Genomic DNA, 23,413 nt, shown 5'->3' with positions numbered 1-23,413 from the left:
TAATAATTTAAGCCTTCGATTCATACCGAAGGCACTAAAGCGATTGTTAGAAAAATCCACAGCAGACACTCTTTAACACTTGTTTGATTTACCACGAAATGTTTTACGAAATAAAGTATTTATCCTTACAAATACCACTAACTTAATTGCATTTTACTTGAGTCACTTTTATTCCAACTACTTTGGCATATATTTACGCCTTTAAGCTTTATAATCTATTAAGATATATTTGAATATTTTTCACGTTCAGATCCAGAAATCCATAGGGAGATAACTAAGTAGACTGATAAATTCCTGTACGTATAATTAGATTTATTTAATATGATTGTATACTAGTAATCATGATTCGGACGTTTTGCGTGCGATAAGTTTCTCACTTGCTATCAAATTCTTAATATAAATATTTCAGAGAATTGGGTTTCTCGGCAGTTTAAGCCATTAGTTTCGTCGAATGTTAGCATGCGTCCAAATCAAACAGAAATTGATTGCGCGACCCTGACCGTTTAAGTTTGGATTCCCCAGATTTTTGCTAAAGGTCAATGCAAACCATGCCAGAGACCATGCTTATATCGGGAGTTGAGTGTGTTTATAATTAAAATTAGATAATTATTATTCACTAATATGTCAAATAATTTTATTAGATATTTTCCAAAACTAGGGTTTTGTTTGCCTGAAAAAAGTTTAAGCCTTTTTCTTCACAATTATGTATTCAAAAGCGGACTGGGATTCCCCAAAGGACATTTGGGATATCGTGTAGGTGTCGACTCTCAGATAGTATAATAAAAGTATGTTATATGAGACGATCCCATACTTCATGTCTATTTCGATGACGTATAGTGGAAGTATAGCTTAAATATAGCTGAACTTTATAAGGAGTTTGAAAGGTTTCATAGGGTTTATAGGAGGGAAAGATATTCAAAAAGATTTCAAGGGATTTCAGAGAATATATAAGATTAACAAACGTTTCAAAGGGATTTCAAGGAATATCATCAAATTCCGTTTAATTTCAACGAACATATTTTATAATATTTAAATTGATTTCAAAGATTTCAAAAGATTCTCAAAATTGGTAAACCGCTTAAAATATGTTAACATATTTTTAAAGATATTTCTTTTTTGGAATTTTTTTAGAGTATTTCCAAGGATTGTAATGAGTTTTCAATAGACTGAAAAAACTTGAGGAATTTCCCAGAATTTTAATGATCTGACGGAATTGAAACAAATTTTATGCTATTTTTAAGAATATCGGAAAAATCGTAAGGACATCAAAGGACCTATAAGGTTTATATTATATAATAACACGGATTATAAAGGAATAAGGATTATGAAGATTTGCAGTAATTTTATAATATTTACAGGGTTGCCAAAAGGAATTTTATAAGATTTAGGTAGTTTTAATCAGATTTCCAAGATTTTTGGGTTTAAATTGTTTTAAACTTGAAGAAATATGAATTTTTTTGACTAAAATGAAAAAGTCATAAACTGCTAAAAATGATAATATTCCAACAAAACCTGCTGAATGTATGTTATTACATAGTAGTAAATTTTAAACATTGGAAATCTCCTAAACTGATAATTTCAAATTGAATTCACGTGAAAATTTAATAATTCAAAAGAAGCATTAAGAACTGCACATTTCAAATGACTTCTATCTGGCTAACAAAAATAACATAAGAAACTAAAAATTAAAGAATTAATAACGCTCCTGATTAATCTTTTAAAAATTAAGAAACTTCAAAACAAATATGTATGTGATTAAACTTTGAAAGGTAAGCGAATTTATTTTAAGGCCTTTAAAACTAGACCATTACAGAATCTTGCATTGAAATATATAATTTCAAATTTTAATTATAAAATTGTTGAAGATCATAAAAAACATTGAGTGGTATATCATATCAAGTAGTATTAAATTAAATTTTAAAATTAAACTAGACAGAGCCTATTAAAGAAAAGTATTTATGTATGAAAAAAAACATTTGTAATTTTTAACGGTCAAAATTAAAGAATTTTAAATATTGTAAACCTTCAATGTTCAGTCATTCTAACAATGCTGAAAATAATATGATTTCTAATTGGGAGTTTTTAAAATAATGAACTCAGGCTTAATTGAAACATTACAAATTACACAATTCCAAACTGCGTTTAAAATTGAAGTATTCTGAAATTAGAATCGTGAAACTAATTCGTTCAAATTATTACTTTTCAAATTATTTTGCATCACGCTTTTTAAAATTCATCACTTGAATCTATAGTGCAAAAGTAATAACTTGAAAGTCAATCTATAAAGCATTTCCATAAGTCAAATTGTCAAATTGACAGAACCTGTCAATTTCACTTTTTTCAAAGTTTCACATATTAATATTTTTAATAATTTGTCTCCATTCCCCAGTGAAAAAGAAAAAAGTGAAGGTAAGTCAAAATTCCGGTGGACATTTTTTTTATTGTTTTGCTGTTTATAAAAATTGGAAAAACTTACCATTTTTACTGCACACTTCCTTCATAGGGATTTCCAGCTTCTTCTTTTCGTCTGGTACTTTCTCCTCAAGGTCATTCACTTCCTTATTGCTGCAATGAAACATAAAAATAATGGTTAATTTTAATAATATATTTGCATTTAAATTGCTTTACCATTTGAAGTCCCTGTCTTTATTTCAATCTAAGATGCATGTGCAATATTAAAATTGGTATAGTCGCATTGGTTCACTATCAATTATAAATAGAATATAAAATGTCAGCAGTTGAGCCTTTAAGTGGATTTAGCGTACAAGCATATGTTTCCTTATTATAAGCTTTAATAATTTAAAACTGTTGGGAGAGAGTTTATAAAGAAATTAACTTTTCGTATCTTATATTTGAAAATTATTGTGGAAAGTAACATATTTCAGTTAATAATTTCACTTAATTACTATCTTAAAATTTCAAATTGACAGCCTTGATAATCAGTTTTAATATTAAAGCACTCTAAGTGTAATAATTTTAGATCTAAATATTTAAAATGATTTTATTTCCATTTTTGATATGACGAGATGTGAGCACTCCCTTCAAACAGTAAAACTTTAAAACAAAATTCTTAATATAATCAAACACTTTTAATTTTAACAACAACAAAATTAATTGATGTAGATAGCATCCGTCTACAAAAAAAGGTTTTGGCATGAATATTATCGAAAATATTTAAATTTTATATTTTGACGTCATATACATTTTGATGTTCAAAATCGTATAATTTTAAATTTAGATTATTCAAAATTCTTATAGAATACAAAACTAAAAGCCTTAACTTTGAACATTTCAAATTATTAGCTTTCGAACTTTTACCGTACAAGTTAAGAAGACACTTAAAACTATTTAGCTTCAAAAATAGAAAATCTACGAGAATGATTTTGTCTCGAAAAAGTATTTTGGAAATAATTTTTTCTAAATTTTTCAACACCATTCATACCAATTGATGAATATTTTTTTCATTCCGTGAAAAAGAAGCTTTTTTGTGCTATAACAAAATCGACATGCGGTTTTTTATAGAGAAAAATACAGGAATGAGGGGGGGGAGGCAATCCGCAAGTCGACTATCAGACCTTAGTGCATTGAAGACATAGCTTCGACGCTTTTACAAGTTAAAAAGACTGTGAGTCGACACGCGTTCTTTCTAAATTGTATAGACTGTTAGAGATTGATATAGACTGTTAGAGACTGCTGTTAGAGGCCAAATACAACTTTTCAATGACTAACGGTTTAATCCTGCAGCGAATTACAATTTTTCAGTCGCAAAAAACTTGTTATTTGATCAAATCTATTTGTTTGTCAGAATTCATGTTTATGTAGATAGATGCAGTTTTCTTTTGCAAATCTATTGATGTGGAAATCTCATTTTCGTGAAAACTGTGACATACTCGTAAGTTTCTTCTTACCTTTTTTACGACAGGCTTAAACCTAAATAATTCCTAATAGTTGGGCAATTCTAAATTGAAAATAACCGAAACAAAATAGTTTTAAATTTCAAAATTATAAATCTTAGTTCAATTTTACATTTAACTTTTCTCAAAATCTAAAAATTTGATTAAAAACTTTATAATAGTGGCAAAATTTTTAGTTTGAAGCAATTGAAACAGAAGCATAATTGAACAATTTTGAATTAATGACCTCAAATTTCGAACGTTCTAAATTTAATGCTCAAACAATTTAATGCTCAAACAATTTAATACTCAAGGCTTTCAAACCCTTAAAATTAAAAAATTTCAAAATCAAATTTAATTTCGAATTATAGAAAATCAAAATTCCAACAGACTCAAAATAAAGCTTCAAAAATTGAGGGGCGGATTCTATAACCGCCCATAAATGTTTTTTCGCTGAAAAGAGTTGCCCATGGAATCATTTCTAACAAGTTTTGAATTTAAATTTGAAAAGTACATGATCTTATTAGAAATTCAATTGCGCATCTTCTGTAAAAAAAAGTGTTGGCTTTTGCCGTTTTCAAATTAAGCCCGAAAAAGCCATTTTTGGGAAAACAAATTTTTGTCTTTTTTTACTTCAATTCACTCTACTTCAGTTAACCCTTAACAATTTTTGAAAAAAATTTCAGAAAATATGTATTTTTTATGTTCTACGACTGAAAAAATAAATAACATATGAACATTTATCTTTAACGAAAGTTATAAGTTTTATCTTTAAAATTGCATAAAGCATCTTTTAGCTCTTTGGGAGTTAAGCAAATGTTTAACAATAAAAAACCGCTAAAATAAAAGTTCTTCAGAAAGGTATACCAATTTTAACTGCGGAAATAATTATAATTAGAAGAATTCTTGTATTAAAGAAAAGCTATAGCTTAAATTAAGCCTATACTTGAGACAGATCAGTAGCTAATAATTGATTGTATTTACACATAAATTTCCCTCATATTTTATGCAAAAGAAATGAATTTCAATAGATTCCAATACATCATGAACTATTTTTGCACACTTATTATACTAGTTCACAACTTTTTTCATTGCATTCGAAAACCTTTAAAAAAAGTATATACTTGAGAAGTTATATAAAATTTTCTTGTTATTATTAAACAAGAAAAGATTTCCCGCTAGGCGTTTTTTTGCTGCTTAAAATTTCCTCGACAATCCATGAACATAAAGATATGAATGCATGATTTATGCAATGCCTTAGATCCAATTTTATAACTTTTATGGCAATGAAAATATTCTAAGTTTGTTTGTTCTGTCAATCGCATAAGATCAAAGAAAATATATCGTGTAAATGTCGTAAAAAATGCTAAAAATAGCTGAATTATAGCGAATTGAAGTAAAAAAAGACAAAAAATTTGTTTTCTAAAACACTGATATTTCGAGTTTAACTTGAAAACGACCAAATCCACAACCTTTTTTCAGTATAAAGAAGAAACGCAATTAAATTCACTACAAAAATATGAACTTTTACAATTGAAATTCGAAGTTTCTTTGAATAGTATCCACGGGATAATGCCTGTCAGCCAGAAAATGTATAGGCGGTTATAGAATCCCGTCCCTTAATTGAAAAATTCCAAAATGGAAACTAAAATTAAAACTTACAAACCTCAATAATCTTGAATTTGCCGGATTTAAAATTAGAAAAACGAATACAAAATTTAATTTCAAATTAGAAGCCGCCACAATAGATTATTTTCCAAAAAGCATTCAAAATTGTGTTAAATATTGTACAATTTCAAATTGGGTATGAATCTTTTTTTGTATTTGAAATGCTCGTTGAATTATATTTTACACCATTTGTTTGATCAAATATGCCTTCATTGGAACAATTGTATAAATTGATAACTACCAGCTTCATAAATCATCAGTACCTTCAAGAAAACCCGCAGCATGGCATGTTTTTTAAAATGAAGTAATGTCCGTTTGATTTTAAGAACTTAATAATCGAGAGGAATGAATGCCAATTTTTTAACAGTCATGGCATTACACTCTTGAGAAACAAGTCTACGAGTTTAGTAAAAAAACTATGATCCTATACCTACGTCAGTCTTAACTCGATTAAATCTATTTGGATGAACGCAACCTTGCGAGTGGCAACGTCTCGAGAATATCGAATGGAACGGCGCCGCACTTCTTGCCAAGCAGATAGGTAATATACATGGATAATTAGCGATGAGAAAACAAGACCAATTAATCGCAGAGCAGATCCACACTGCACACGACAGAAACTCGTCTACAATCTTACAACTAGATGATCACATGACGTATCCCTAGTCCATACAGTTTTTTTTTTTTTTGCTATGAATGACATTTTTGTGATTCCTTGCTTATGCAAGGCGCAGCTTAGATTATTTTAGGTCCGTCTTTCAAATTCTCAAAATAATTTGTTTTCAAATGAGAAGGCTTAATTAAGCAGGCTCAAATTTGAAAAAAAAATAGTTAAAGTAGGAGCCGCGGGCCTACAGAAAAGGGGTTCGTCGACTATCAAGACGTTAATTAAGTCGTTCAAATCTCCCCCTTCCATACTTTCCCTCCCCTACTTCCTTCCTTTCGTCTACTTCCCCTGGCTATCAATAATTCTCCTCCCCTCACTTCCCCTACTAAACCACTTCTTACAGCCCCTTTAACTAATTCTCCCTCATCTAATTCCCCTATTCTCACTTCCCCAACTATCCCATTTTACTTCTGCACTCTCCCCTAAACTTCTCTCACTTCCCTCCCCCTATTTTCATTCCTATACTCATCCACATTTCTTCCTTTAATTAATTCTGCCTCATCTAATTCACCTATTTTCACTTTACCAACTATTCCACTTTACTCTTACACTCTCGCCTACTTCCCTCACTTCCCTTCCCCTATTTGCATTCCCATACTCATACTCATTTCTCTGCTTCTACACTCCTACTTACCCCTCAACAAATATCACTATCTCTACATTTCCTTAACTCACTTCCCCTCCTGAGAAAAAATGTTGCCATCTCTAGTGATTTTTTAATGATGATGGCATACACTGTGATGTGCAATATTGTATAAAAGATAGTGTAATAGACATTGTGAAAAAACTTTTTTTTTTAATTTCTAGAATTTATTTCGGACATAAACCTTTTTATTTTCTAGATGTTGGTAAATGTCGGTAATAGGAATCTTTGATTATTAGGAACCTAGATTCTCTACTAAATGCAATTGTTTTCAATTATTTTTAGCAAAACCTAATATTATTGTTTTTCTGTCTTATGAATATGGACATTAATTCAACTTTCTTAAAAACTATTTTTTTATTAGATAATAATCGTGTAAAAGTGGATATCAGTTTGACCTCGCAATGAATTATTTTAAACTAAATTTTGGACACTTTATGTTATTCTTTCATATTTAAATTTATTTTCTGGAAGTCTACACATACCGAAAAAATCCAGCCTTTCATACCGAATTTCGGGTACAGATAGCCCCTTTTCCAAGTTTGCTATTCGTGTCGAAAAAAATCGGGTCACTTTTACCCAAATGGCGCTACACAAATGTGAAAACTTTTGTACGATCATTGTTATAAAATAATTCTTAAAATAATAATTAATAGCAGGGGTCGAAACCTTTTTGCTTGGACCCGAGTTTAAAGGGTTCCTTGAGGATCCGGGTCCAGCTTGGACCCTCTAATTTCTTAAGGGTACAGGTCCGGACCCGGACCTTTTAAATCTTTAAGGGTTCAGGTCGGAACCCGGACTCTTTAATTTCTTAAGGGTACCCGTCCAAAATTGGACCTTTTGAATTTTTAAGGGTACGGATCCGAACCCGTACCCTTTTAGTTCTTAAGGCTCCAGGTCCGCAACCGAACCTTTTAAATTCTAAGGGGTCCAGGTCCGCAACTGTACCCTTTAAGTTCTTAAGGGTCCGGGTCCGAACATGAACTCGAAAGTGTGATTCGAAAGTGAACTCGAAAGTGTGACTCGAAGTGTGACTCGAAAGCCCCCTCGTACTGACTTTTATATAAATCTAAAAATTAATTAGATTTCCAAAATTTGAGTCAAACTTGAGAATTGTTTATTTTTTACAAAAATTTGTGTTTCTCTTTATTCTCTCTCCTTTGGTTGTCCAACAATTTGTAAATTTTTTAAATATAATGCTAGGAACCTTTTAGGTTGGACCCAGCATTAAAAGGTTCCATAAGGGTCCGGGTCCGGACCCGTACTCTTTCATTTCTTAAGGGTACAGGTCCGAACCCGGACCTTATAAATTCTTAAGGGTACGGGTCCGCACCTGCACCATTTAAATTTGTAAGGGTTCGGGTGCGCACCTGAACCTTTTAAATTCTTAAAGGTCCGGGTCCGAACCCATACCCTTTAAGTTATTAAGGGTCCGCGTCCGGACCTGAACCTTTTCAATTAATAAGGGTCCAGGTCTGGACCCGTACCCTTTGAGTTCTTACGGCTTCGAGTCCGGAGCTGACCCTTGCTGGACTATTTAGGTCCCTGGACCCTTAAAAAATTAAGAGTTCCGATCTCTGATCAATAGTAAACTGATTTTCAATATTCTCACTGTAAGATTATATATTTCTTAATTCCCTTTATTTTTACGTTACCAAATTCAACCTTCCCTGCGTTCAATTTTTGCAATTTTGGTTATTTTACAAAGTATTTTGCATACAAATTCTCCATAAACATTGTCAATTTTTTCAAAACTTATGCCACTTACAAAAGATAAGCCGATAATATTTGTTAACAAAATTTAATAAACGACTCTTTTTTAATTGAAAGGGTATCAAGTCTACTTCAAATGAGCTCAAGTTTGAGGGATTTTATAAATTCTTAAGAGAAGAGTTATCAATTTTCCGCAAAAAGTAGAAATTACACTATTTTAGTCAATTATTGGTCATTCCAAAATTCAATTATGTTTTTGTCGTTTTCTTAAGACATTTTAAAAGTGAAATTCAATAGTTTTTCCCTCAAAAATTCATTTAAAATTAAGTAATCAATTTTTTCAAATCGGACAGGGTAGGAATGAGAAATACAGATTTGCTTAATTTTGTAATATCCCCTACTAAGAAAACAACTTATCAAAATTCAATTGAGTAAAAATATTACATTTTTCATAATTTTTAGTCTTCGTACCGTGAAACATGTATTTTCTATAATTATTTCTAATGCTTTACTTAATTTTAATATATTTGTAAGTTCAACTTATAAATATCTATTAAAATGATTTTTTTATAAATTATGAAAATATTTAGAGTAGGATACTATGTACATATCTTCAAACTAACAGAAATGAAATTTAAACCTTTTTATAGCATATCACAAATTCCCTCTCTTTTATTGGAATCTGTCATAAAATACAATAGAAACTGGACTTATTTTCCTTTATTTTCTCGAATAAAAGCAGGAATCACAGATAGATATTTTACAATGTCTGATATGATCACTTATTTTAATCTGATCTCAGTTTCAACAATAATTGGTAGCAAGTGACTTGCTGAGAATACTTTGCATTGATCGAGTGTAAAAAGAATAAATTATTTTACAAATTATGCATTTTAGAGGTTCTACGTTTTACAATAAAATTAAAATAAATTAATAAGAGACTTCCTTCGACAGCTAAGCACTTTTCTAACCAGAATTCGAATCAATCCTTAACACTTCATTTAGCAAAGAAAGATTGTTTAGAAAAATTAACAAACCAAAAGAAATGATGAAGTTTTAACTTTCAAACTGAAGACTTTCAACATTCTTTGCAACATCTTCTTTAAAACCCTGTTAAATTTCATCTGCCTACACCAACTACGTAAAATTCTATCATCCTTATATGTCAAAGAGTACTTTTCTTTTACTTTTTGTTCTCATCAAGATTATTATCTATCATTAGAGAAATACTTACGCATTAGTGCATTCCAACGAATTATTTTCCTCTTCTTCCCCAATTGTGGCCAAATTACTCTGCCAGTAATAATCTCCACCATCACTCTCGTCACTAGAACCACCATCATCCTCCAATTCCTCCACCCTTTTGTAACACCTTTTGATCTCTATGTCGTTTGTCTTATCTGAAGAACAAGTCTCTTTGTTATCTTCTTTCTTAACTTCTTCTACATACCCCGCAGCTATTATTTTACTCTTTTGATCCCCTTGATCACCAAACTCAACTTTGACCATAGGTTTTGCCACATCATTCTCATCTACAATCTTCGTGTCATTATTCAAAACCGTTGTATCTTGTTTTTCTAAAATTCTTTGCTCTCCATTCTCCAAAACTCTTACGTCCTCTGGATTTTGCAATTCGATCGAAACTGTCTCCGTATTAGACATATCCGCAAGTTCTCTTTTTTCCTTAAAAATGTCAGAAAGAACATTGCTCTCAAATTCCCTACATTTCTCAGTAGTTTCCTTGATCCTTAGATGATCCTCCAGGTCCTCGGAGGTCGTCGAGGATTCTTTTATCTGAAATTCATCAGACAGCTTGATCTGCATCTCTACGATATTCAGAACCTTATCTGTCTGCGAATTTACAATTTTCGATGGAGATTTATTAACTTTGTTTGAACATTTATCAATATGGGTTTTACTTATCACATAATTCACTATCTTCTCCATCTCTTGAACAGGTTTAAGCAAACCTTTTCCTACCATATCCGCCTCTTGTTCAGAGTACAACACCTTTTCTGAGTTGCATAAGTTTCCTGAACTATTAAACTCAATTCCTGCACTAATCATCTTATTCTCTACCTTCTCTTCCAGCTTCGTGATCTCTGGGACTTGAACCACGTTAACCTCATCAACGACCTTGACAAGTGCTTCAACCGGTACTGAGGAAACTTCTTTCCTCTGAGCAGTGGCAGGAGGAGGAGGTGGGGGCGGAGGTCTCTTCCTCCTTGACTTGAGGTCTTTTCTAGGCATAGGCTTGGGGGGTAAGGTCGGCACCTCGGCCTCTCGATCCTCATCAGCATCTGCGGAGGATATTTTCTCGCTATTTAGCATCTGAGTCTGCTGATTGACGGGAATCGTGTTAACGTGATTCCTAATGGGTAGAGGTGGCGCCGAGTCAAAGTTGTTCGATCTTGGATCAGAATTTCCCATATCATTATCAGCGATGTGATCGACGTCTCCATTAACGGATTCAACGATGGAAGCGTCATCCTTAATTGGCCGGAAGTGGGTCTTAGAATCAGCTGCGAGGTCAGTGTAAAAAAGGCCAGGGCTTGTTTCGTGACCATAACTTAGAGGCGCATCCTGGAAACTAAGAGGTGGTTGGAGAGTGATGGTTTCTTCGATGAGGACAGTGTTGGGTGCAACAACAGCAGTGACCCGTTCGACATCACCCCGGGATTCAACGTGGGTGACAGCCTCGGAGTTGGCAAGTCGTGTTAGCAGATAGTCAGGTTGATTGGAGTTGAAGTCTTGTTCAAGCTGATCAAAAGGAGACAACATTCGTGATAGATTAAGACTGTCTGTCAAGAAGTCTTTGACTTGGTTGTTGTCATAATGATCAGCGGAGGGGTCTCCTTTCATGATTTCTGCACCATGTTGTTCTGAGGTTGTTGAGGTGGTGGAAATTGTAGATATTGTGGAGACATGGTCAGACGAGGAAAATCTGTCAACCAGTGTCGAGAGGGAGCTTCCGGTATCGTCTGAGGTACTGCCGTGGGTACTTGAACCGTCCTGAGATCTGGCATCGAGATAGACCATCGCCTCGGGTGGCTCCTTAAAGAAAATTGATCAATTTAGTATTTGTGTTGAGACATATAATTATATTAGGATATTTCAATCATAGTACCTGCTTAGGTTTTGATGCATCTAGATAATGATCCTTGGGTGCGGCTTTAGGGCTTCCATTTTTCGAGCTGGTGCAACTTTTTGGGGAAGAGTAACAACTTTCATAGGAAGCGGATTTGCTACTATTGATGCTACCATGAAGGGAGTATGGAGAACCGTTCTGAGACGTGGGAATCGATTTCGGGCTATCCCAGGACTTCTTCACAGGGCTTGGATTTGCTTCACCGTCCGCCAATCCTCTAGGATGTCTCAATTTCCTGGGTGGCACCGGGGGAGGCGCTGATGGTAATTCAGGGGAAATTTTAGTCTTCTCTGGCGTGGATTTCCTTTCTGCACTGACCACTTCCGGTCTCAGGGCTCCCCTACATCTCACAACCAGTTTTATTACCAACTGAGACTCTTTAAGTCTTTGAACGCAGTCTAGACGAGTCATGTGAATTACTGGTACACCATCGATTGCGATGACCTGCAAAATTGATAAATGTAATCATTGTCTGAAATGTTGAATAATGGAGGAAATATATAAAATTTTAAAAATCTCAGAAGCCAACTAAATATTTAAAAATCTATTGCGTTAAGTCAAACATATTTACTTCATTCGCACCAAGTTTTTATCACAGAAAAATGATTTGTTGTCTATAATTTGCAGCTAATTCGTAAATTATAATTTCTTACAACTTTGAAGAGTACATGTGCATAAAAGTAGTTCAATTGCTTGTATTTGCGTACAGGTGGATATGTAAGACGTCATTTTTTCCGGGTATAAAGTTACTTCAAAAGTTAAAATCATAAATAACATCAGACGTGCATGTATCATTACTAGCCACGTGAGAGATACTATTTGCGTTAAAGAAATGTGATAATGCCTATGTACCTAAATTTGCATAGTACGAACATAATGTTACGGAAAGTGGCGTTTCATAATTTCGCCACTAAACCGGGAAACTGTCAACGAAAAATGAAATGATGTATGAATCCTTTTATGCAGAAATACTTTAAACTGGTTTAATGGGAATCCAGTTTGCCGATATACATTTTGTATGCAACCGCAACATGGCCGTCGAGTTCACGCGAATATTTGCACAGTCAGTTCGCTCTGCAACAGTAATTGCGCGGTCATATTGGTTACTTTGCGGTTGCACATGGTCTTTATCGCTTATTGGATACCTTGGGTTCCCATACATATAATAAGAGTCAAAACGTATGGGATTGCACTTACAAAATGACGATGTCTTCTTCAGAAATGATGTAATGTTTATGTATGATAATGTATGAAAATTTATGTCAGTGTTTTGTACACATTATGGCTATGGTGAAGAAAAAAGAAATTTTTCTTTTGGGTCGAATAACCTATCTTTGATTGTAATAATCAAATTCGTTGAGCATATTTCATTTAAGTTAGGTATTTTGTAAATTTCAAGTTCTTAGTTTCAAATTCATATTACCGTCATTAACAGAAATAGAGATTTTTGCATCGAATGGTGAAGTGAGATTGATAGAATTATTTTGAATTTCCATTTTATTCACGCGATTATAATAACTCTAAGACAAGGAATTATATTCCTTTTTTATGTATTTTTGCAATGTCAAATAATTATAAGTTGTTGAGCAATTATTGATATATAAATAGATAATTATTACCACAACGTAAGAGTAATGCTTATGTTACCTTAATATATCTTTATTATGTTGTTAACTCATTTTTTTATAGTTTAAGTGCCACAACTGTTTAATGTAACGATTTCATCGCCTAATAAATTAATTGCTCTAATTGACTAAATGCATTGCTTATTCAATCAATACTTATAATACTACTGGAGGATGTTGACGTGTGTATGGATATACACTGTATAATGAATAGCTCCAATTAACGTAGATTAAATGCAAAGTGTTCTTCATATTCCATTGATTAGATATATTAGGTGCTTCACTTTATGTACATTGATCTACACTAATAATCAGGTATTTAATATAGCTTATAAGTTTAGAGATTAGTAGTAAATCATAAATTTTCAAAATCTCAGTGGCATTATTTTCTTATAGAAGGATCTGATTTATTATCAATTTTTTTCTAAATTACGAATCGGAACGTTTGAGCTTAGACCCGAGTTTAAAATGTTCCTGAAGGATTCGAGTTCGCTTTTTGAATCCGATCTGAATCTAAAAATTACGAAATTCCGAAGAGTACGGCCCAGACCCGTGTCCTTAAAAACGGTTTAAAGGCTGTAAATGGACGCTTTCGAAATGCAATATTTTAATCCATGTTTCAAAAAAGCTTATTTTCGAAATAAACATATTTCATGTTTTACTTACTACGTTAAAATTTGTTAATTACTTAAAATACTTGGAATACAGAAAAAGCTTTAAGCGTTTTTGACTTCTAATATTACTTGCAGTAACAATAATTAAATAATTAAAATTTATTACAATATTTTTTTTGATTATATATTATTTAATTATTTATTTTTAAGTTATATAAAAAAGTAAGAATATAAAATATTATAAAAGTTGTATAATTTTCCTCTTTTTAAGTCTTTCACAAATATAAATTTAAAAGATTTTTAAATCATGCTGATCAGCTTTCAGCTTCAAACTGTCAATGTTCAATAATTTCAAACAGCAATTGTTTGAAATGAAACAATCTTGAAGTGAAATCATAAATCGAATCCCTTTTCCAATCATATAACTGTAAATTCCTTAAATATTCTGAAATCTCTCAATTTTTTAAATTCTATAATTGCTCTGAAATTCTCTGAATTCCCTGAATATTCTGAATTGATCCTAATTATTTGAATTATTTTGAAATCCTTGAAATCAGACAGTTCTCAGAATTCAGAAAATTCCACTAATTCAAGGAATTCAGATAATTCGAAGAATTTCGATGAATCTAGATACATCTAAGATATCTGACGCATTCAGAAGATGTTAAGTAAGAGTAAATGATTAAGAATGATTTGAAAGCGTTCTAAAGTATTGCAAGCAATTCAGAAGAATAAAAAATCATTAAAAACTGAATATTTTTTAGGTAATTTTTCAATTTTCCAAGGCAAGGCTGTTTCTTGAAATACGAAACCATTTAAAATTGGAATCATAGGGAAGATGGCTCGAATATGGCACATCAACTCGTTTTCGATGGATTACCGGAAATCTATGAACTGAAATTGAATAATTAATAGGTTATTCAAAAGGCTATTGCATAAACGTTCGAATGGTAAGGTTGTTTTTATCATATCACCAGCAGTTTTTTTTTAAATAAAGATTTGTCAAAAAACAAGGTTTTCGAAAATTGAAAAAGGGTGGCTCGAATATGGCACACCTAGAAAAAAAGCATAATACACGAAAAATAAGCAAGTTAACGGTCTAATAATATTTATTAATATAATTTTGAAAAATATAATGTGCAGCGAACTTATTGACCATAGTCGCAGATCCATAATGCTCCAATGCAACCACTCTAGGATCATTCGTTACAGGTAGTACACTCTACCAAAGATTCCTCCTCTAGTAAAGTGTAGTATCCATCGCAGAAAATGAGTTTAGTACATGAAGACATGAACGCATCCTTGTTAACATTCAGAAAGTTGAATAATGTCTAATTGTGATTTTTTTCTTTAAAAGAGTGTGCCATATTCAATCCACTCTTGGTGTGCTATATTCGAAGCAGTGCCCACAAAATATTTACGTCTAAATATCATAACCTCTGAAGAGAATCGTCTCCATATCTCCTTTACAATACTATTCTACTAACTCTACTGTACTACTTCAAGCAACATTTAATAATAAAACTTCATTCACAAGATAATAAATAGATATTTAAGGCTCATCTGAAATCAACTCGAGGATGACAGTTTTTATATTTTTTTATCTCACGCTTCCAATAATGCACATTGATCAATGAAACTAATATATTTTTCTCCCAAACTAAAAAGCGTTTTACTCCTATTATTGGCAATGGAGTAGACATTTTAGTTTTTCAGAAATACAGGTATACCATATTCGTGCCCTATGTCATATTCGAGCCATGTCCTCTACTAATCTTGTGTTATATTTTTATATTATTAATTAGCAATACAATATTTCCCGCGCGCCTATAATATGCCTAGTATAGAATTAATTGAAAAATAAACGGGTAAATTAAGTCAATTATGGATGACATGGTAGTAAATTCTAACGAAGTGTCTTCTCGTCCAGAAATTCTGGATGAGTAGTCAAATATTTTTCACACTTAGCTGGTCGTCCCGATTTTTCGGGACGACTAAAGTCGGGGCGAAAGGTTGACGCCTCTTGCATCTTTTGATTGCATCTCGCTTAAAAAATCTTTAAATTGATTAATAAAAAGCATCTAGAAAATGTAAGTCTCCAGTATTTATCGATATGATTAAGCGTTGACTTTCACCTGTTCAAATAAAACGGTCGCAGTTAGGAAAAATCTGAAATAATTCACATATGTTTTTTTAACAAATGAAGATTTGATGGATTTAAATAGGAAATTTTTCCAATTTTTCAATTTTTCAATGACAATAGTAACTCCAGAAGCAAGCTGACTCCGTTTCTATTGTCATAGAAAGGGTACTTTTTTCTACCACTTGTCCCGATGTGCCGGACCACGACCGTGCCAACACTGATTAAAGTCAAAAATATGCAAAATGACATTTCTCGCGTAACAATGATTTTAACATAAATTTAATTATTGCACTGCATTCAAATTAAATCTGCACATTAGATGTCACTAAACAGCTTTGTAATTGTAAATAAATCCTCATAAAAAGGAAATCATTGAATATTTATTAAAGAATGTTGAAAGAATATCTGTGAATTTTGTCAGAATTTTCCTAACGTCGATCGCTTTATGGGAATAGGCGAAAGTCGATGCTTGAAAAAGGAGATCGAAAAACCGTGTTTTTGGGATATTTTGCCCTCTTACTATTGACAAAAAATTGTAGGATGAAAGTGATTATATAGTTAAATTCGGAAGACTTTAAATTTTTAGATGCTTTTTATTAAACAATTCAAATATTTTTTTGAGCGAGTTGCAATATAAAGAAGTGAGGGGCTTCGGCGTTTGGCCCCAATTTTAGTCCGTCTCCTTTTCCAGCGGCTCCAATTTTTCAGGACGACTAGACGCAACCATATGTAAACTGGAAAATCAAATGTGGTTTAATTACAATCGTTAAACGTTATATATGAGTACAATTTTTTAATAAAATTCAAGCTTGTTTCTTACTTCATCCCCTTCTCCGAGGCTTCCCCAAGAGCACTTAGACCTGCTCGCAGGACTTTGGTCGGCACAACTCTGAATGAAAAGTCTCTTGACCCTCTCGGAAGTCTTGTTTCCACCCTCAAACTTGAGTCCAAACCCGAGGCGTTCCCCGGGCAACCGGAAGACCTCAACTTCTTCCTCAAAGTGTTGCTCAACTCCATTATTCAGATGCTTGTCAACATGCGTCTCTTCTTCCTCCTTCCTTCCGTTACCAATAGAAAGGACAGTCACAAAGTTCTCAGGAGGTGCCCCTTGGTTTCCCACACTGACCACTGTAATGAAGTCCTCTGCCGTGCCGTTGCTCGTTTCCATTTTCCCGCTCCCGCTTCAAAATAGTCCATTCATCGCTCTTCCTCTGATCTTTATGCACCGGAATTTTCGCCACTCCCTGGAAAGAAAACATGTTTTTTAAAAAACAAAAGCTTTATTTTAGCTCATGAGAAAACATTGAACATGTATTGGCATGTTTTCACTAATCTCAGTCCATTCCATTTTTTACCTAATCCCCTATTTTCCACTTTTTCAAATTTTTTACAAGGTTTCGTTTAATTTTCTAAGAATCGCACAGATAAAAAAGTTTCATTATGAACAAAAATTTTTTTTTCAAATATCAATTTGAAATATTTGCTTAACGATTTATTTGATGATCTAGTAGATTTCAAAGGCATCTTCGAATGCGAAACATTTTTAAAGAAGGCACAGGCTAAACAGACCAAAATGCTCTAAAAACATGGGAAATTGGGATATTTTTGTACATTTAAAAAAATAGTACCACTATTAACCCAGTAATTTAATTTTCGAACAAAAAAGATGAATTGCCAATAAAAGATGGAATATTTGACATTTGAACCAAAAAAGATGATAATTTTTAATAAATAACCGTTGAATTTGTAAAAAGAAAATTGACTTTTGAAAACCCCTAAAAGATGAATTTTCAAAGAAAAATTTATTTTTTTAACTAAATGCTTGAATTTTCTACTAATATGGTGGAACTTTGTCGCAAAACTATGTCACGTACAAAGCGTAAGGGATCACGGGAAGTATGCAGCGTTGAGAGTAAGTTTAGCTTGTTTAGAAGAATCGTCCATGGAATCTGTGCCGAGTGCCGCGATATGTGGGGCATTTAATTTTTAAATTAGTTACTATACTAGCGTGCACTAAGAAAAGGGGAAAAAAAGATAACACATAGGCAGTTAATACTTTAGTAGTTGCTGATTTCTGTTATCGATATTTACCGACATCCCGAGCATTCTACGTTTCATGTCCGTGCTAATTAAAAACTTCTGTATTGATGTTTAAGGTCAATTATGGTGGCATCCATATCAATCTGTACACTGAAAAAAATTGTTCTTGAATCAAGTAAATATTACTTGATTCAAGTCAATCGCAGGTACGAATGGGAACGATAGAATATGAGTGTGTTCCAAATAAATAAGTACTTGCTACCGTATGCTTGGAACAAGCGTACATTTTCTTAATCTGAGGAAATGTATTCTTAGATAGAATATCGCATTTTATTATGCTAAAACTTTATTGTGTTACTTTATGCAGAGATGTATTCAAATGCAGAACATAGTTTACTTCCAAGAAATCATTTCTAATACACTTTAAGAATATATTTTCTTAATCTAAGAATATGTAGTATCGGAGCAATAGACTAGTGCCTCAACTGAACAACTTTTTGGAAAATCACAATTCGATTCGATTTTTAGTACCATAATTACAGCGAGTTTATTACGAGCTCGCGACGCGACACCGCAGGCTTTTTCAGAGGATGCCTCCTAAGTCTGAAACATCGTCCTTGCCCATCCTTTGTTTTGTCCACTCGCTCGCACTAGTCAGCGTTCCGGCGGCGTCCCCTGAAAAATCCCGTGGTGTCGGGTCGCGAGCTCGTAATAAACTCGCTGTAATTATGAAATTAAAAATCAAATCGAATTGAGATTATCCAAAAAGTTGGCCAATACATTGGCGGAAAATTCAATTCGCTTGAAGTTTGTCATAGCTCAAACTTCCTCGCTCACTTTTTTAATGTGAAATTCTAAAAACGTGGTTTTTCATTCGGATTAAAAAAAAAAAAAACATTAGAAATTAACTTTTGACCCTTTTTGGACACTGTAGCCTCCGCTAGAGTGTCACGAATAAAACTCAAAAAGAAATTTGTTAATTAGTTGATAAACGAATTACTTACGGCGAGTTGAATGTGAAAAAACATGGTTTTTTCAATTAAAAAAAGTCAGTTTTTATTTATTTACTGGAAAATTTGCAGCCCGAGAGAAAAACTGTAAATGGAGACTCTGGTTCATTTTTCAAGAGCTATCTAACTATATTTTTGGTTTTTATAAATTTCGAATTTCACTTTTAATACCTGATGTCACAGCCTGGACAATACTTTTACTCGATCTCGAGCGCCTGTCGCCTTGTCCAGAACTCCTCAATTAAACAAGCCCAACTTGAAAACCCGAGTTGCTGACTAAACTAACTGGGGTTTAATTAATGTTGATTTATATTTCCGAGAGTGGGCGTTGATCGACTAATCTACTAAAAGACGCTTAACTTGTTAATGAGAATTAAGAATAATAGAATTTGTTAAAGATAAGAATTATTTTATGAAGAATGAGATATAATTATTTACAATTAATTGTTTGATTTTACCTGCAAATCGAAATTTAAGTATTTTACTTGAATTGAGAAAGGGTTGACAATGTTGTTTCGTGCAAGAGAAAAGAGAAGCTGATAATAGAGATATTTTTCGTAGCTGCTGATATTAACTTCGTGTCAACTGAATAGAATAGACACCTCCGTATATCCGTTTTCACTTATTCGCATCCCAATGACCCTATGGAAGACTACAGGTACGTGAAAGTGTGCTCACTTCCATGGTAAAGTACACGCTATTCCATTAGAATATATCACCTCTGATCTTCATAGAATGTGAGAAGTAGAAAGTAGATTGACTCGAGGTCACTGTCAGAAAGACAGCTGATTCTATAGGTTTTCCAGTGGATTTTAATTCTCCTTCTGGGTTGGAGAACAATTCTCTATATGCTTATTTTATTAAGAGACTCTTAACAGTTATATATCGGTTCATTACAGTTTAACGACTAATAATAACCTTTTTGTATTCGATGACGAGATTATCTATTCAGATTACTACATTTTCAAAGTAACAATCGAGAAAATCACACATTTCTAAAAACAACTAATTAAAAAAAAATGCTTAAGGATTCTAATGTGGCGTAACCCTCTCAGCATGGGATATCGGCGGGATATCCCATTTATCTCCCAGGATATCCTGGGCATATCCCAGGAGATCCTAGGGATATCGCAAATAATATCGCACAGGGCGGAAATCTCGATATCCCTGAAATGTCCCAAGGATATCTCAGAATATCCGCAGGATATCCCATTAATGCCTTAATTTTATATGCCAAGGATGTTCCCGAGATATCCCAATTCTATAATTAAGTATATTACGGGAAATTTAAATATATCTACTGCCAATTATATTTAAATTCAATCGTATCAATAAAATAAGAAATAATTTAATAATATTAGGTGTTTTCCAGATATTTTATACAAAGTACAACATTATAAAATATAATAATGGTAAAGTCCCCTATAAAGTCACATTCGGGTAAATTCCATAATGGCTGTCAGTTTGCGAAAACTGTCACGCAGTAATAAGTGAAATTTTTACAGATAAAATAGCAGAGAACTTAAACATTTTTAGAAAGTGACTTTTTTGTTGTTGAAAGTAGGTTGTGTTTATGAAAATTATTCGCGGTACTAATTTTTTGCTAATAATACTGAAATAGGATTTTGAAATAAACCGAAGATTCAAGATTTGGAAAAGGTGTTTTGTTTTCAAACGGATGTTTGTGAATCTTTATAATTTCAGGCATTCTACATATTTTAATAAATATGCATTTCAAAAATATTGGATTTCATTGCAAAAATTGTGTATACCCCACACAGCACATTGAGTGGATATCGTACGGGGCGGAAATCTCGATATCCTCGGAATATGCCAAAGGATATATCCAAGGATATCCTAGGGATATGCCAAGGATAGATATAATTTTGTTGTGAGGAACTAGATTTTGAAAGAACTGAGGACACATGATTAAATCTATATATGAATTAAGTAATCATCGGAGAAAAAAATATAACATTCAGAGTAATTATTTCATGTTTATCCTAAAAAATATAGTCAAGTAATTTTCAGAAATTTAGTAATTATCATTTTAGAAAAATCAATAAAGAATAAAGTATTTTTTAGTAAACTTATAAATTTGGTTTATCTTATCTATATTTTGAAGTCTTGCGGATCCTTCAGTGCTTTAAGCTTAAGTGAAATTAATTAAATTTAGCATAAAACGTATTTACTCATAGTCTATGCACGAGCACCTCTTGTAGCACATTTGAACACAGTTAGAGAAATACATACTTGAATATTAATTAATTTTCTTCAATATCAAAAAATTCGTAACAAAATATTTTGTTGATAGTGTACTATGATTTTACATTTCTTAAAATAAACTTTTTTCAACAGTTCCAATATAATATTAACTATGTACACATAGAATAAACTTAAGTTATCGAACTACATGCTCTATATTTTGTTATAAAAAAATCGCTTATATTATTCTTTAAATTGAGTGATAAATTTTGGTGCGCCACTTTATACACTGGCTTCTCATACATTTATGCCTCAATTAAAAGAAATCATAATTGTATTCATATACAATCCTACAGATTGGAACGAATCTTAAGCTTAGAGGCTCTGTTTTGAACATTCTTTCAAATCGAAATGAAACCTACTTTCTTATAAAGCATTCTATGCACCAACATCAGAACACAAAAGGGCTCACAAATCAAATTTAGTTTTCTACCTACTTCCTTTCCGACTCATTAGTGATAAACATGTAACAATAGAAAAAAAGAGGGCGAGAAGGAAAATCAACCAAAAGTAACCTCTCACTAAAATTCATCTTTTATGGTAGAAAGTTAATTAATTTTAATTAAACATGTTGGTTTCTAATAGTATAGAAAGGTCGGAGAAAGAATAAGGAAAGAGTGTGAGGTTGGTTTCGGTTGACTTTCAGTTCTCTCTCTTTTTTCTTTTGATATATATTTTTATCTAATTGCCCGGAAAGGAGGTAGTTGTAAATCTAATTTTGATTTATCAGCTATTTTATGTTCTAATTTTAGTGCATAAAATGGTTCATAAGAAAGTAGATTCCATTTCGATCATAAAAAAATAATATTTACCACTTTAGTTATTCTGATCTCAATCTCTTGAATCAGAAAGTTTTGGGTTTCTTATTGCAACTTCAGAAGCTTCTATGTACAAACTATTAACAAGTTACAATTGGTAATTGAAAAAATATATCACTACTTGGATACATTGTTTTATTCGTGGCGTCTCGTTCGAGCCATTAATGAGTTTTAACATTTACTCAATTAGAGTTTATAGTCATCTTTATTAAAAACAAAACGTCACCGAAAAAAATTAGAGTAACAAATTTTACAATAAATTTTCAGTCGTGTAGTTTTAAATATTTCGCTCCATTTTGAAATGGTTTACTTTCATCAACGTCACAGCCATGTGGTATTTTCATTTTGCCATAACAATCAATACAGATTCCCTGAACAGTAATAATAATATTTTAGCCTGTTTACTACATAGTTGAGTATTTGAAACGCTTACAGTTAAACCAACAAATCCCAAACTGCATATTTTAAATTGAAAGATTTTCATAAATTTCCATTTTTATTGAAATCCTTAGGTTTGCTATATTCGAGGACCGAAAATCTTCAAAACTTTATAATATGAATAAAAAGTTAAAAAATGAAATAATTTTAATTAAAAATCTTAAAAATTAAATATTAATCTTCAATATAAAACCTGCAAGATTTAATAATTGAACAGCAAGTTATCATTTTAATAATATTGAATGAGTCTGATAAGCTTTTATCAGATTAAAATTAAACTATACATAATGGAAAAAAATCATAAAAAAGCCATTAAAATATTGAAACGTAATAATTAAGTATTTAAAATTTCGAGACTTGAATGAACAAATCTAAAATGAAATCTTTTAAATTGAAAGCTTTTAATAAATTTACATTTTTATTGAATTCTTTACGTTTGCTATATTTGAGGACCCAAAATCTTCAAAACTTAATAATATCAAATAAAAAGTTTAAAAACGAAAAAAATTTTGAATTAGAAATCTTCAGAATTAAATAATAATTTTGAATATGAAATCTTCACGATTTAATAACTTAACAGCATGTTTTTAATTTCAAGTACTTAAAATTCAACAAAATTGTAATCGGTGTCTTGATCTTGAATTCCTACAAATTAAAATAATTAATAATATGCTATTAAATTAGTCTAATTAACTATTATATAGGGACCATCCATAAATCACGTGATC

The 23,413-nt window shown here is 32.0% G+C and overlaps 1 protein-coding gene across 1 annotated transcript in view; it reads right to left on the bottom strand.

The window, feature by feature from the left end:
* Nucleotides 1-23,413, bottom strand: part of LOC117175806 (PDZ domain-containing protein 2-like) — a 261,442-nt gene that overhangs the window by 182,226 nt on the left and 55,803 nt on the right. The window contains exons 2-5 of the mRNA XM_033365556.1: nt 16,935-17,358; nt 11,712-12,176; nt 9,819-11,638; nt 2,477-2,565 (exon numbers count right to left, since the gene is read on the bottom strand). Of these exons, the coding sequence (XP_033221447.1) occupies nt 2,477-2,565; nt 9,819-11,638; nt 11,712-12,176; nt 16,935-17,282 (2,722 nt within the window). The 5' untranslated portion in view covers nt 17,283-17,358. The remainder of the gene's footprint in view (nt 1-2,476; nt 2,566-9,818; nt 11,639-11,711; nt 12,177-16,934; nt 17,359-23,413) is intronic.

Source organism: Belonocnema kinseyi, chromosome 7 (assembly GCF_010883055.1).
Source record: "Belonocnema kinseyi isolate 2016_QV_RU_SX_M_011 chromosome 7, B_treatae_v1, whole genome shotgun sequence".
In the NCBI taxonomy this organism is placed as follows: Eukaryota; Metazoa; Arthropoda; class Insecta; order Hymenoptera; family Cynipidae; genus Belonocnema; species Belonocnema kinseyi.
This window is presented reverse-complemented; position numbering and strand designations above follow the sequence as displayed.